The sequence below is a fragment of the Diadema antillarum genome, unplaced genomic scaffold, assembly GCF_040938485.1.
Source record: "Diadema antillarum isolate AM-2024a unplaced genomic scaffold, OU_Dant_1.0 seq00000002_RagTag, whole genome shotgun sequence".
NCBI lineage: Eukaryota > Metazoa > Echinodermata > Echinoidea > Diadematoida > Diadematidae > Diadema > Diadema antillarum.
In genome coordinates, this window is record NW_027271124.1 from 540248 (window position 1) to 554860 (window position 14613).

General features: G+C 38.4%; 1 protein-coding gene across 1 annotated transcript; it reads right to left on the reverse strand.

Moving 5' to 3' along the window:
* Positions 1-246: 246 nt before the first annotated feature.
* LOC139724862 (uncharacterized) lies at positions 247-10031 on the reverse strand. Its single transcript, XM_071635988.1, has 6 exons — positions 8908-10031; positions 7619-8201; positions 5819-5942; positions 3475-3603; positions 2256-2409; positions 247-1410 (listed from the first exon to the last, which is right to left on the reverse strand). Exons 1-6 carry the CDS (start codon positions 9998-10000, stop codon positions 1196-1198), a joined length of 2298 nt encoding a protein of 765 aa, XP_071492089.1. The 5' UTR covers positions 10001-10031; the 3' UTR covers positions 247-1195.
* Between the last annotated feature and the right edge of the window lie 4582 nt (positions 10032-14613).

Consider the following 14613-nt stretch of genomic DNA (forward strand, 5'->3'; position numbering starts at 1 on the left):
TTTCTTTGTGACAAGAATATCTAAACTGATTAAGCAAGACCAGCTTGCATAGGAATAGTCACTTACACCATAGAATTATTGAGCTGAATGCACAGGGCAAATAGAACATTATCAGATACATGATTTACCTCCACTTACACCACTGCTGCTATCAACTGTACAAAAGTATGTAAATTAATATGTTTTGTCTGTACAATTAACCAAAGTAAATTCCCTTTACAGTAACTATTTACATTTTTCAATATACATTCAAAGAAACATCTTTGTACATACACATTATATCCTATGTTACATCATGAAACTACTTATATCAATGTTTGACATTTTTTAATCAGCTGCAAAATATCAATATTTTTCAAATGGCATAGTAACAATGTCTGTTTGATATCAACATGGGGATAAATTTTCTCTAGTATAGTCAAAAGAGTTTTTTACACAAAACAGTCCTTAACTACTTCCAGCAATAGTTTCTCATGCAGCCCATGTAATTGATATTTGTGTGAGAACTTTCAACACTGAGCACTGACACACTGTACCAGCAGCAGGCTGAGGAGTAGTAAACAAAGAGTAGATTGGCAATGGATATGGCAAGAACAATCCTAAAATTATGACATATAAATGTTCATAAGGCACATAGAGGGTAGCCCATGTCATTCTTCTTCTTCATCTTACTATGGCACAAGGTGTTCAGTTGATACTCTTTGCTGAATGTTGTTAGCCACATCAGGCAATCTACAGGGGGGTTGGCATCATTGGCCTTTTTGTGGTGTGGGTCTGTGGGGTGGACCGTTTCACCAGATTGTGCACCTTGCTCTTTGCTGGGAAGTTAGTGATATATCTTTTAGCTGTGACTCCCTCACACACAGGGGCTACCCATTTAATGTCCTATGTGAGGGACAGAGTGTTTTTACCTCTTAACCCATTGAGGGCGGGCTGATTTTGCTACAACACGCATTTCTTATAGATAGTTGCCCGAGCATACTCGGGACTCCTTCTCAACGGGTTAACAGAGGGGACAACATGACTAAACACAACATATCTCAGCTAGACTCCATGGGACTTGAACCCGGGCTAGGTGACTGCAAGGCAAACATGCCATATACCTACTGAACCATCTCACCTATCAATGCTCTATCAATGTCATTGGTGCAAAAATGAGAGAGCAGAATGATGCCACATGGTACCATCTTGATACTCAGTGAGTGTCAATGATATGCCAGCGTTCCCCTAGCTGGTGGAGGATATCCAAGCGTTTTAGCATCGGGAGGGCAAGAGCCTGCCGTAGACTGCCAAGGTTTGATGAAGAGTCTCGGCTCGCCCAGTCCCGCAACAGATGCCGACAGGGGTTGTAGTGTATGACTGACGCAGTCTCAAAGCGCTCCACTTCTTTGAACGTGTAGCCCAGGACACCTGCAGGTACAAAACATTTTTCGAGGAATACTGGAATAGTGCACATTTTACTGGAAAAGCAAAGAATTTTTGTGCGGGGAACAAAAAAAAAACAGGAGGTATTGCTGAAATTACACTTAAAGCAAAATGACATTCAAATGTACGAACACTTTATCTGGTGCATATGTTCCACGATAGAATTAATAGCACTATTTTCATACTATAACTAGAAATGTCACTATGGCAACTGGTATGCCTCCGCCATAGTGTATGGTTCTCCCAATAGGTGTACTTTTTGACAATGTGTGATCATGGTTTCACACAATCGGCAAAATTTTGAACTGACATACTTGTCACAAATGAGTTGAATCTTCCGTTGTATTGAACTACAATGTATGTTTAATTGGGAAAATGGCTATGCTGTATAGGAGAGGTGGTATTTTGATATTTGAGGATTTTTACTTGACTTTGACCCTTTTATAAGTTTATGGATTGAGTATTAATTTCCAAGGTTTGTAGAAAAAGTGTAACTGCAGTATTAAATAGTAAAATTCTAGCATTTTAACCTGCCCTTTGACCATTGACTTTTTACCCTTTTACCCAAAATTCTCAAGAGAATCACTGTCAGTCAGAACATGCATAAATATGAAATTAATTTCATGATACCTTGAGCCACTTTTGAGATATGGAGGAAGAAGTGAAATTTAGCACTTTCACTTGACCTTTGACCTTTTTGGCAAAAAATTCAGCTCCACTTCATGATGTTGAATAGAATGGTTAAACTTGCATGCCCATGTAATATTTGTAACCATGGCAACCATAAACATTAAATATTTGTATACTATTATTATCGTTATCAAACTCACTTGCTAGTCCTCTCCAGTCATGGTGCAAAGGTGAGTGTGTGTTCAGCTCATCACAGATAAACTGGAAGACATCCTCGGGGAGCATGCTGATGGGTGTGTCCCATCGGAGGATGGCCCTTTGCTGAGAGGGGAAACCCATCTGGATCTCTCTGGTCTGAAGGGGGTGTCAAAAGGGGGTCACACAGAGGTAATGGAGGAAGAGAGATGACATGGAATCATATTTCTAGACATACAGGTATGCAGATCCAGTGATTTTGTCTTGGAGCTGAGACAAGAACATAATGCATGGACAATGGTGTGGCAAGAGTGCTTTATTAAACAATTTGCAGAAAATTCACAGGCACACATTGAAAGTTCACAGAGGATGCAAGAAAACAGCTGCTTGCAGTGTATGATGCTCACAATTTACAACAGATATACTTCTTTGGTTGTAATTTGATCATTCTCTTCACTCCTGTTGCCCTGAATAGTCTGTCTAGAAAAAAAAAAACAAATAAAATGTCCTGTAATCAAGAACACTATCTGACTTGGCCCTTATTTCTTCACATCCTTCTCATCCTTAAATCTTCTCAATCATCTTTTCTTGATTGATGCCTCACAGGATTCAAGAAAGTAGCTGCTTGCAGTGACACATATAATACACAACAGAGGAGTGGATCCAGGAATTCTGTACATGAAGGGGGGGGGGTGCAAAAAATAATTCTGGTGCGGTGGTGCCACTTCCTGGTTTAATCAGCTAACAAGCAAAGATTTTTTAAAAAAGGCTCCCCCTGCACAATTTTTTTAGTTTCTCGCGCCACTTCCGGGTTTCATCAGCTGACACACCAAAAATTTTTAAAAAGGCTTCAACCCAATTTTCTGGTGCTGCTACAATTGAAAATGAAAGGGGGTGCAGGTGCCCCCTTTAATTTTTTTTCGTTTTATTTCTTTTATTTTCTGAAAAATAAAAAGGGGGGTGCTCCTTCTACCCCCCTGGATCTCCCACTGCAACAGAAATACTTCCTTGGTTGTAATTAAATTCCTTTACTCCTGTTGTCCTGAATATTCTGTGTAAAGTGAAAAAAAGTCCTGTAATCAAGTACACTCTATGTACGATACACTTATTTCTTTACATCTTTGTCTTCCTCTATTTATTATTCTTCTTCGTCATCTTTTTTGTTTGATGCCTCTCAGGCTTACAAAAGATGGCTCTAAAAAGCACTGTGCTCAACCATCTTACCTCAGGGATGATCCATTTCTTTACAGAAGAGTGCTTTCGCAAATTTTCATTCCTACACATCAGAGGGCAGTCAACTCTCCCTCCTTTTAGATCGATCACATGAGGGTTGGCCAGGTGCGTGGTCTCTGTCTGTAGTTCATCAGAAAAAGTACACATTTCATAACAGACAAGAAAACAAATCTCACAGCATACACGTGGCATTGTCAGAAGATCTGACTGTAACAGCGGTCAATGCAGTTTGTGCAACTACATTTAGTGGACACAGAAATTTCTTCTTGTTCATGATTTTCATTTTGTAAGATGACTCCTGATGTAATCGAATAAAAAAATGATCATACTACATTGATTGTTTCGTGTGAATATGTGACCCGCTACAACAAAAGGGTCCTAAAGTCGCTGACGGCTGAGCTGAGAAAATTGAGTTTGAAGTCACATCATTAAAATTGGTCAAAACAATCGGATTTCTGTTTTTGGAATAATTTTGTAGTCTAATGTTTTGTCTGTCATCTGCCGAAATTTCGAAGCTATATGAGCAAAGGAAAGGAAAGAAATCAGCTTTTTTCTGGGCCATGATTTTCCAGCTTTCAACGTAACAGAATCATGTCCGAAGATTTGGATTTAGCGATGCAGCTAGACTCCGCCCCTAGCAACAAGGGAGCGATCTTATTGGTCAGTGCGTCGCATCCTGATTACTGATTGGTCATGCGTAGACCGCTGGCGCTAAGCTTGAATGAACATCGCGGAGGTCGCTATGAGCATACCTTCTATTGTCAAGCGGTGAAAACTGTCTCACCTCCCCTTGATCATGACAGAGTGGGAAGGAAAACTTTGAAGGTATTTTTCTGGAAACTCTGATTTCCACAACCACTTGACATGCACTAATAAAATCATCGATATCTCTGCAACCGAGTACTTTTATGAGTTGTGCTATATATGAAATTAAAGTAGAAGAGTACGGGAATAATGTCATGCCAATTTCAGAATTTGTCCTTCCCCAACTATCGGATCCTTTTGTTGTAGCGGGTCACATATTTTTGCATACTTGAAAGCACCTCTTAAATTTTAACTTGGACTCTGATGCCACCTCAAGTGGGTTTAGTAAAAATTCAGCAGGAAGATATTTCCTTCAAGCAGAAGTAGATTTCACAAGAATTTTAGGCATGCATGCTATTTTGAGAAAGGTATGGAAAAACATGAGTGTAAACCTTGAATTGATATAGTTCACATATGCACACTTAACACATCAATATGTACAAAAACAGGTACATCAAAAACCATTCTCTGATCTCCTAGCTGTAGGAGTGGCATTTATACACAATATATTCCAGAGACAAAGTCAAGGCTGTATCAAGCTACATGTATCATGGTTTTATCACAGAGATTCATAATCTGATTTAAACAATGGTAATTATCTAAAGTCACAGATTCTTTCATTTCTCAGAATAAACTCCTTTCTATTATATACTGCCATATCTGCAGGCTAGTACTGATGTCGCAGCTTACACTTTACATGGTCTGGGAAATATTTTTGTGTTGCTAAATGCCTTTATGACATATTATTTATGTTGGCAGCTCCAATGTTTGCATGATAGCAAGCACAGTATGATCAAAAAAGAAAATGTTTCATGCATTATGCAGCTACAAGATAGCATGACTGTCACCCTATACCTATTCTAAGTTGCCTAAATCAAGGAGGGTTGTATAGTAAATCAATTACGATTTGAGAACCAAATTAAGCTCCTATAGATGTCTATGCTAAAGAAATTCTTGGAGTAAATTTGTAAAACATCACAGCGATAGAAGGATTGATTGATACACTTTTTCCAAAAAGATTCTGCAAAGCAAACCGGATCAGTTTTCCTCAAATCATGTATGACCCACAATTATTTGAACGATGAACTTGGTGTATCTATGTTGATTTATTGACTTTAATATCAATGTCCTTTCCTGTTTCAAGAGAGTAGAATTATTTTTGTTCTCTCTCTCTCTCTTTCTCTGTCTATCTGTGTTTTATATAAACACAACACGACAAGAGCTTCAGAATATTCCATACGGTGTAGATGAGACACATTCATGATTTATATGTCTGATGCGCCAGACATATATGCCATTGATGACAATCAAAAGATTTGTTTTCAAGCATGCTTTTACAGGAAGTAACGATAGTCCCTCACTCTCTACTGCATACATTCTGGCTTGCACAAAACCACTGCAATATTCTCACCATAAGAACCTATGTAAGGAAGACTGCACCAAAAAAAGGAAATGACAAGATAAACTGAAGGAGGAAGGAAGAAACAAAAAAAAAGTAAGAAAAAAAAAAGAAATGTGATATGGTCCTCACCCTGCACTGAGGATATAGTGGGCAGACTGGTCCCAAGATGAAACTTCCTCCAGGGGTCACAACCTCTTGAATGGCAGTATAGATGTCGCGCAGCACATTCTGCTCAGCAAAGCTCATACTGCACCTGCTTGAACAAAAACACAACAACAACACAGGTGATTTGTGTTGGTGAAGGATTCAGCTACATGGGCAGCTGAGTCAGTGATGAAATCATTTGTTACAGGAGGACATGAACATAGTAGATCTAGCCATCTTTTCTTCTATTGTTCGACGACAGCCAGGAATTCACAGACTACAATGTAGACTACATGCCCACTATTCCATCTAAATGCTACATGTTTATGAAAATAATGGTTTGATGAATGAATGTCTGCTATCTTTAATTTGTGCGATCAAAGTGTACAAAAAATATATGGTTATATATATGTGTATACTGGGTAATAAATATCCATGTACGTAGGTGCATGTGCATGTATGTGTTGTGCATGTGTGGAGGTGCGTGTGTGTGTGTGTGTGTGTGCCAGTGCTATCAAACAAAATTATAGGCTACATTAAGCACTTAAATACTGGGGTCACAAAAAGAGTAATATCACTTGTTTGATGTCACACAGCTTTCAGGATAGACTGGAAATGTTGCTAAGGCAACTGGTATGCCTCCGCCATAATGCATGATTCTCCTAATAGGTCTATAGTACATGTGGACAATGTGTGATTACATTTTCACAAAAGTGGCAAAATATCAAAATGACAAGTTTGTCACAAATGTGTTGAATGTTCACCTTCCTTGACCTAGGTTTAATTGGAAGAATAGGAGAGCATGTGTTTGGGGATTTAAGGACTTTCACTTGACTTTGTCCTATTCATAAGTTTATGCATTGAGGCATTGAGTAATTTTCAAGGTATGGAGGAAAAAGTGCAATTTCCGTATTGAAAAGTACATTGTTACCATTTTCATCTGGCCTTTGACCCTAAAATTCATAGGATAATCACTGTCAGGCAGAACATGCATAAATATGTAGTAAGTTTCAAGATAACTTGAGCCACTTCCGAGATATGGAGGAAAAAGTTAGTTCAGCACTTTCCCTTGATCTTTGACCTTTTGACCTTTGAGGCACACAAAAAAAGAAAAAAAAAGAAAGTTTCCAGAGAATCTCCATTAGGTTATACATGCATACACCAAGTGTAAAAAAAAATAATCCTGCTGGCATTGCACAAATATGAAAAATAGGAAATTTTGAAGTGTTGTCCTTAATCTTTGACCCCTGACCTTTGACCCCATGAACCCTAAATTCTCTAGATAATCACTGCCAGTCAGTACATGTATATGTTCCATGAAGATACCTTGAACAATTTCCAAGGTACGGAGAAAAAAGTGAAGTTTTAATATTTTTACTTGACCTTTTGACCTTTGACCTCATGACCCCAAACTTTTGTCAGAGAATCTTAATTGGGTAATACATGTATACACTAAGTTTCAAGAAAATATCTTCAGGCATTGCACAGATATGGTGGAAATAGTGAAATTTTACGGATTTGACCTTGACCTTTGACCTTCAGCATGTGCACCCAAAAGTTGATAGGCACAACTTCACCCCCTAATACACATACATGCCAAGTTTCATTAGGATACCTCAAAAGGTTTTTTAGTTACGTTGTCCACAAAATTAATTACGGACGGACGGAAGGACGGACGGACAACCCGAAAACATAATGCCTCCGGCACCACTTTTTGAGGATGAAAGCCAAATAGATAACAAGGCCTAGTCATCAAATTCAAGCGGGAAATCATTCAGAACTTACATCACTGCAAAGCTGATCAGACATCCATATGGATCCAAGTTGACATTTAAAGAGTAGTCACCCCCGATGTGGAAAGTCCAGGAAGTTTTGCTCTTTACTTCGCAGGACCCATTCCTCAAATTGGCCACTCTACACAACTTCAGCATGATCTTTGTAAAAGCACCGTGGGGGCAGTGGCCCTGAAAGTCTGCCAGCAGCACAGAGTCATTGTGAGGGATGTCTCGCAGCGCATCATCACTGTGTCGACGGGTGTTGATGAGGTGAGGCACAAAATGGGCCATCTTCTCACTGTTTTGCCTCACAGTATACACCGGACCACCAAACCTGAGTTCCTCGCTGGTGAAGATCAGGTTTAGCCACTGGAGGGACGCAATGAGGCACTCGGCGTCGGAGTCCACGCCCAGGAGGTGCCTACACAGGGTGTCTGTCAGGACGGCCTTGGTGCGCAGATAGGTCCAGTCTGGCCGGAGGTTTGGCTCCTGGAAACTGGCACTGGGAATTTCCAGCAGACTCTGACAGGCCTTGATGGTATCCTCAGGATTGAGCACCACAAATGAAGGCTGCGAACTGTCACTTCTACATCCTGTGGTAATGGAAAGATGGAGAGGAAATGACACAAAAATGCAACATGGCTGCTCCACAACTATTACATAAAAGTCTGGAGTGGGATAGCTGTGAAAAACAAGCAACTACTCCAGTGGAGATAAATTTTCAGGAATCTACTGATGTTGGGTGTAACACATCTAAGGGAACAATAAACACCAAAGCACAAAAATAATAACAGTAAAAAATAATCTTTCTCTTCATTTATTTTTTAGGTAAAACAAAACAAACAATTAGACAAGCATTGCAAGTAGACAAAAAGACATGAAAAATCTGTTCATCAAATGATCAGACATCTCTTCTTTGCAATTGCTTTCAATGCACAGAATTAGCCTAAGGAATAAACAAACACTGACATAATGATACTAACAAACATACAATCTTCCTGATTTAAAATGAGATAGAGTACATAAAAGCTTAGAATGAAATAATTGTCTCAAAATCCCACACTATATTTGTGTAGATTATTGGCATTTTGTGTGCAATTCTCATAAGCAGGTATGTTTCATTGAACAAGACCTCACAACATAGTTGTCAAAGTAAAATCTTTATAGCATTCTATTCATTTGTGTGGGATTACTGCAGGACCAATGAATCATCAGTCAAGCATTTGTTCATTTGGTGTTTTTTGTTTGTTTCTTGTTTTGGTGTTTTAATATAATACAGAAGGATGAAGAATGTCCTACCTGGAGAAAGGATAACACCTTGATGGTGCAAGAATTCAAGGAGAGACATTAGTTCCTCATCAGTCTCAAGTCCACAGACCTGCTTGATGTTGGCCGTCATCACACACCGCTGCCTCTTGCTTCTCATTCCAAGCACCAGGTCTCGGCACCGGAGGAACTTGCGTGGATACCTTGAGTGGATGAAGGACTGCCTGAAGGCATTGGCAGAAATGTGCTCCTGGAGGAAAGTAACAAATGCTTCTGGTCCGAGGTCACTGAAACCAGTTGATGATGATGCCATGGATGCCAGGAGTGAGGATGAGGATGAGGAAGATGCCACAGTGGAATTTGAGGCCTGTTTGTAATAAACCACTGAAGATCCACCCGGGCCAGGCGGAGATATTGCAGCTGAAAATTCACAGATATCAATGCTAGACATTGGTGGTGCTGACTGCTTTGGAAGTCTTAACACAAAGCAGGGACAATTGCCATGGTATTGCAGTTGCTTGGACCAGACAACACTGAATCTCTGCTGCACATGGCTTCCAATATCCTCAATCATATCAACCGTGAGGCAGGCATCTGCCTGCCAGGTTGACACCAGGTAAATGGGGCATGATTCTCCAGCATAAGTTCGGATCTTATCCAACTGCTCCTGAATCTCACCCATGCATTTGGCAGGGTGATCATGGAATGACTGTCCATCGAACTGGATGATATATTGACAGTGTGAAGTCATCAATGCCTGGCTGCAATACTGGGCCTGTGGCAGACTCTTAATTGCCATGATCTCCAGTGTGACACTGCTAGGGATACCACCGCCATCTTGACACTCGTGCCTTTCTCTCGGGTTCCCTGTGCTGCTCAGAGACAACATCTCCTCTGGTATGGCTTCTTTTGTTGGCATATGGGTCGCTAACCACCTGTAAGTCATGTTCTGCTTCTGAACCATCACCGAGCATCTCCTTGAGATAAGACCATCTTCTGTGAGGGACCAAGCTTCCGTTCCCACCAGCTGCTCTCCGGTGCTATCAGCAGCACTGCCCAAAATCACCAACCGCAGATTTGGCAACCTCATCATTGGCGCATCATCATCAACCACATGTTTCGGCATCAGTACAGGACTGGGATCCTTTGTAGTAGGGACCACAGCTCCAGCAAAGTCACTTCTGACTTTCCTCTGGAGTATTCTCCTGGGACTCTGAATCACAAGAGTAACTGGCATAGATTTGCTCTGCTGCCTCAGGATGGTCGCAGTTGTTACTTTCTTTGTTGGTTTCTGAAATTACAAAACACATTTAGTTGCAGTACATTTCAGCAAAATGGGTCAGTTTTCAAAGCAAGTAATTTGGTAAATTTTACAGTAATGTACAGCAGTATCTTGATTGACTGTCTTTGCTTTTTAATAGACAACTATCTGATGGTAATTGTTTTGTTCTCTGGAGAGGTGAATAGTGTCTTGATTATGAAAAAGTACTTTCAAGCAATGACATACATATTGTGTGATCATTCAGTAGTTGAGCAATACAGGAATGGATTCAAGGGATACATTTCTTCATCGATTTCTGTACTCCACAACTGCAAACTCAACCAACTCGTTAAAATGTCAAGAAGTCCTAATTTGTGAAAAAATTAGACTTGCTAAATACTGAGCACTTACAGTAGTCTGTTTCAGTAATGTCATACCTGTCCAGATGTTATGACATGCACTGCAGTCCCATTGACCGATAAAATTCTGTCACCACACTGAAGAGTGTCGCGGGCATTCGAATCATCTTCCACCTTCGAGATTATGGCATATGATTCAGTTTTATCCGCCCCCTGGGATATCAAATAGATACAGAGACAGATAGATGGATTCAAAGATTCAAATTTATTTTCATTTCCATCAAATAAACAGAGAAAGTAGATGTATCAGCAGAACATATATTCGTAATAATTGCAAAAACGTGATTTAACATCTTTAAATATACATTATATTGTACAAGTTAATCAAGGATGGGAATGGAAATGGAGGGTCCCACTAAAAATCAAAGCTTGTACGATATGGGACCCTCAAGTTAGATGGATAAATAAAAGCAGAAGAGAAAAAAAAAAGGCTGTAACAATAGCTAGTCAACACATTGTGCAACATCAGCAAAAGATGTGTTGCACATCAGCAAACAGTATGTTACATGTCAAGTCCAGTCAAATCCTTAAAAACTGATGGCATTGGTCAACCTACAATATCTTCATATAAGTCTATCTCAGAAAATTCTGTTGCCATGACAACATGTTGCTCAACCATTATGAAAAATTAAACGCACCATTCTACATACTACAGGACACATGTACCAAATTTCAATTCAAACATTCAAAAATTGAGGGAGTACGAGTCAGCCTACTCTACACTAGCATATAATGTTTATATGCAAGCTATTCCTATGGCAACACATTTCCTGACATGAAAAATCTCTTGTTCATCTCTACACTATTGCAGAAATACAATGTATGTGCCAAATTAAAGTCAGTCTCTCAATAATCTGAAAAGTAGTTTTGAGAGACAAAGTCTGGCAACAAAGTGAGCGATAGACCAACCAATCGATCGCCCAAACCTACCAACGACATAGGTATAGGTACTCAATATACCCGACGGTTGGAAGTGTACTATACTGCATAAAAATACAAAAATATTTATGACCGACTATGTATGTTTCAACATACATAACTTCTCATCTATTTGATAGAGACTTTAAATAGGAGTTTCCTGGCAAGAAAAAAGAAAATGAATATAAACATTTCTATGCTTTTTTTGACACGATACAAAATAGCAGAATTTCTCCATGAAGTCACAATTTGAATTAATATAAATCTACACAATATATGCATGTAGACTGTATTCCCAGAATTTCCAATTTGGTTATAATCTGGAAAAAGGCAATGGCTCAATGACGTCACGACAAAATTTCAGGCTAAATCACTGTCACGTTGACAACAGTACCAGCAAAAGACCCAGGATCTTTCTTTGTTGGAGATTGAAACCACATTAGAGGGCATCATGGTGTAATTTACCAGTCCATTGAAACATAGGTTGCAATGCAATCAAAGGAAGTTGCGCCTTCTTGACCACAACCACAAGGGCACAGTGTTTCAGTTTAGTGCATGATCACTGTGAAGTCTACCACTTAGGCAAAAGCTGGCCATGCAATTAGCGTTTGCATGTACACAGTTTCACAGAAATAATGAGGAGGAAGAGAGATAGAGAGAAAAAAAAAGATGTCATTGGTTTGGTAGTGGTGAGTGCATGACTGCTTAAATGCGAACATACAGACAGGAAGATGATCAACGTATGGAAGTGTAGGTGAATTCGCAATTTCCGGGTCATGTTGCACAAAGGCATGAAATGGATCTGGATGACAAGTTGAGTGAAGTCAGAGAAGTGCTAAATAGTTTGAAATACTCAATTTGTTAGAGTGTGATAGTCTCATAAATGTGTGACTGCATTCACTATGCTCTTCATTTTCTTTTAGACATGCCACAAAGTTCTAGGGAACCTTGATGCATACTTTCTAAACACGTCAAGGATGTTATGGCAATACTGCAAAAGTGGATATTTTCACATGAGTAATTTTTTGCGCTTAGCTGGGTAAGATGAATTTCGTGCATTTTTATTCCTCTGAATCAAGACAGGCATTAATGGAACATATGACCTGCAAAAATATTTGCGTGTTTTTATTTTCACGCTGGTTTCTGATAGCGATAAATAAATGTGCAAATATTTCCACTTTTACAGTATTCACCCTGCCTCTTATGGAAATGAAATTAAACTGTGGAAACATGTATGTGACCTGCATCACAAAATCATCAAAAAGATGCCAGTGACATTTTAGTTATGAGCAAATTCTGAAAGAGTGTACATTGTTTTGTTCTAAGATTTAAAGTGACATTTATCAATTTATTTACATATTCACAGACTCTACTAACCCATTTTAATAATGAAAAAAGTACTCATTTTGCAAAAATATACATGTATAAGTCTTGAGAAAAGAGGCTTTGAAGCTTAGGGAAAGATTTCAAGTGCTTAAATACTAATCTCAATTAGCAGTGCTCTATACACTAAATGGGACTGAGAACAGGATATAAAACTCAATAACAACCACTATGAAAGGGTCATCAGATTAAGCTGTATATTGCACACTCTTTGAGTACATTAATATATCATTTTCACTTCTTTTATGTACCTTGCGCTATTATGTATATATGGCACTACATTATTAATGATTAGCACCATCATCATCATTATGTATTGCTGTTGTTATTATTATCATTATTATTATTATTATCATCATCATTATTATCATTATCATCATCTATATTCATGACTTACACCAACTTTAAATGCAATGTAGTATTATCTTTTTTGAGAGATAGTAGAGTTGAAAGTAAAGAGTGTGTCAAGAATTGTAAAGGAAATTGATAGATATCTTTACAACATACTTAATCACATCAAGTTCAAGTTCAAGTTCAAGTTTATTTAACCAATTCATTAAACATTTGACATTTTACAAAAAGATACAGCACTAAGAATAATGAATGGTTTGGGACCCCAAAAGAAGCAGAGCTTGTAAAAAAGGGGTCCCGGATAAACATACAAAACAAAACATAATAAAGTTTTAAACATATTAACATAAGTATAATAGTAACATATTTACATGGGACAGATGCAACACAAGCACACACACGCACACACACACACACACACACACATTCAATCACACAAACACGTGTCACAAAAACGCTCATGCACATGTACATGTAGTTCACATGAAATTGCAGAAAGATACTTTATATTTTACTATACTTTTAAATTCAGCTTCCCTGGTCAATTCTTGTTTAACAAATTTCCCTCAAATTGATTGAAAAATGATAAATATAAGAATTTCCCATTGTTTTATGATCCAAAACTTTAGAATCATCAGAGAATTGTTCTCTCAGGAAAAAAAAAATGACTTGAAAAGGCTAACCCATTTCACCTATTTTGAGTCCTCACATAAGATTGGGCTGTGTGATTCTTTGCTGGTTTTGTGGTGCATGGTCACATCATAAATATTCAACAGAAAGTGCAGACAATATTAACATTACCAGTAGGCCTAGTCACACCCAGAATAAGCTCCACCATGTTCATTTGGACTCTCTATTTTAAGCTCAAAGACATCCAGCCATGGGGGACATATACAGCAAATCTTCTACAGGGGTAAGAAAAAGGGGATTAGGTTATCTGTATTTATTGGTCAACAATAAGTTTCCACACATCTGTGCCAATCAGCAAACAAAGCATATAGGAAAAGTTAAACCTTATAAAAGAGATTTTGTCTTGTTTCACAGGTTTGACAACCTTATGGTGGCTGCTGCAACAATTTGAAAGCTTCTAGCAGATAACACTTTCTCTATAATTTAGTGAAAGCACAAATGAGTAAACTCATCAATTGATTTCTTCAAACCAGCAATACTAGCATCAAATTATCACCTTATAAGCTGATAAAGTCAGAAACATTCTTAGAGCCAAGAAACTGAAAAATGAGGCAAATTGGCTGAGATATCTGAAATTTGATATTTGTTCAAAATCAAGTTTCATATCTTGATCCTCCTGTCTAAAAGTCATCAGAAATTTGAAACTTGTCAGTGTTTATTAAACGCATGTTATTAGTGTTTTGAATTGATGTATTGTATTCAAATACCTATATAACT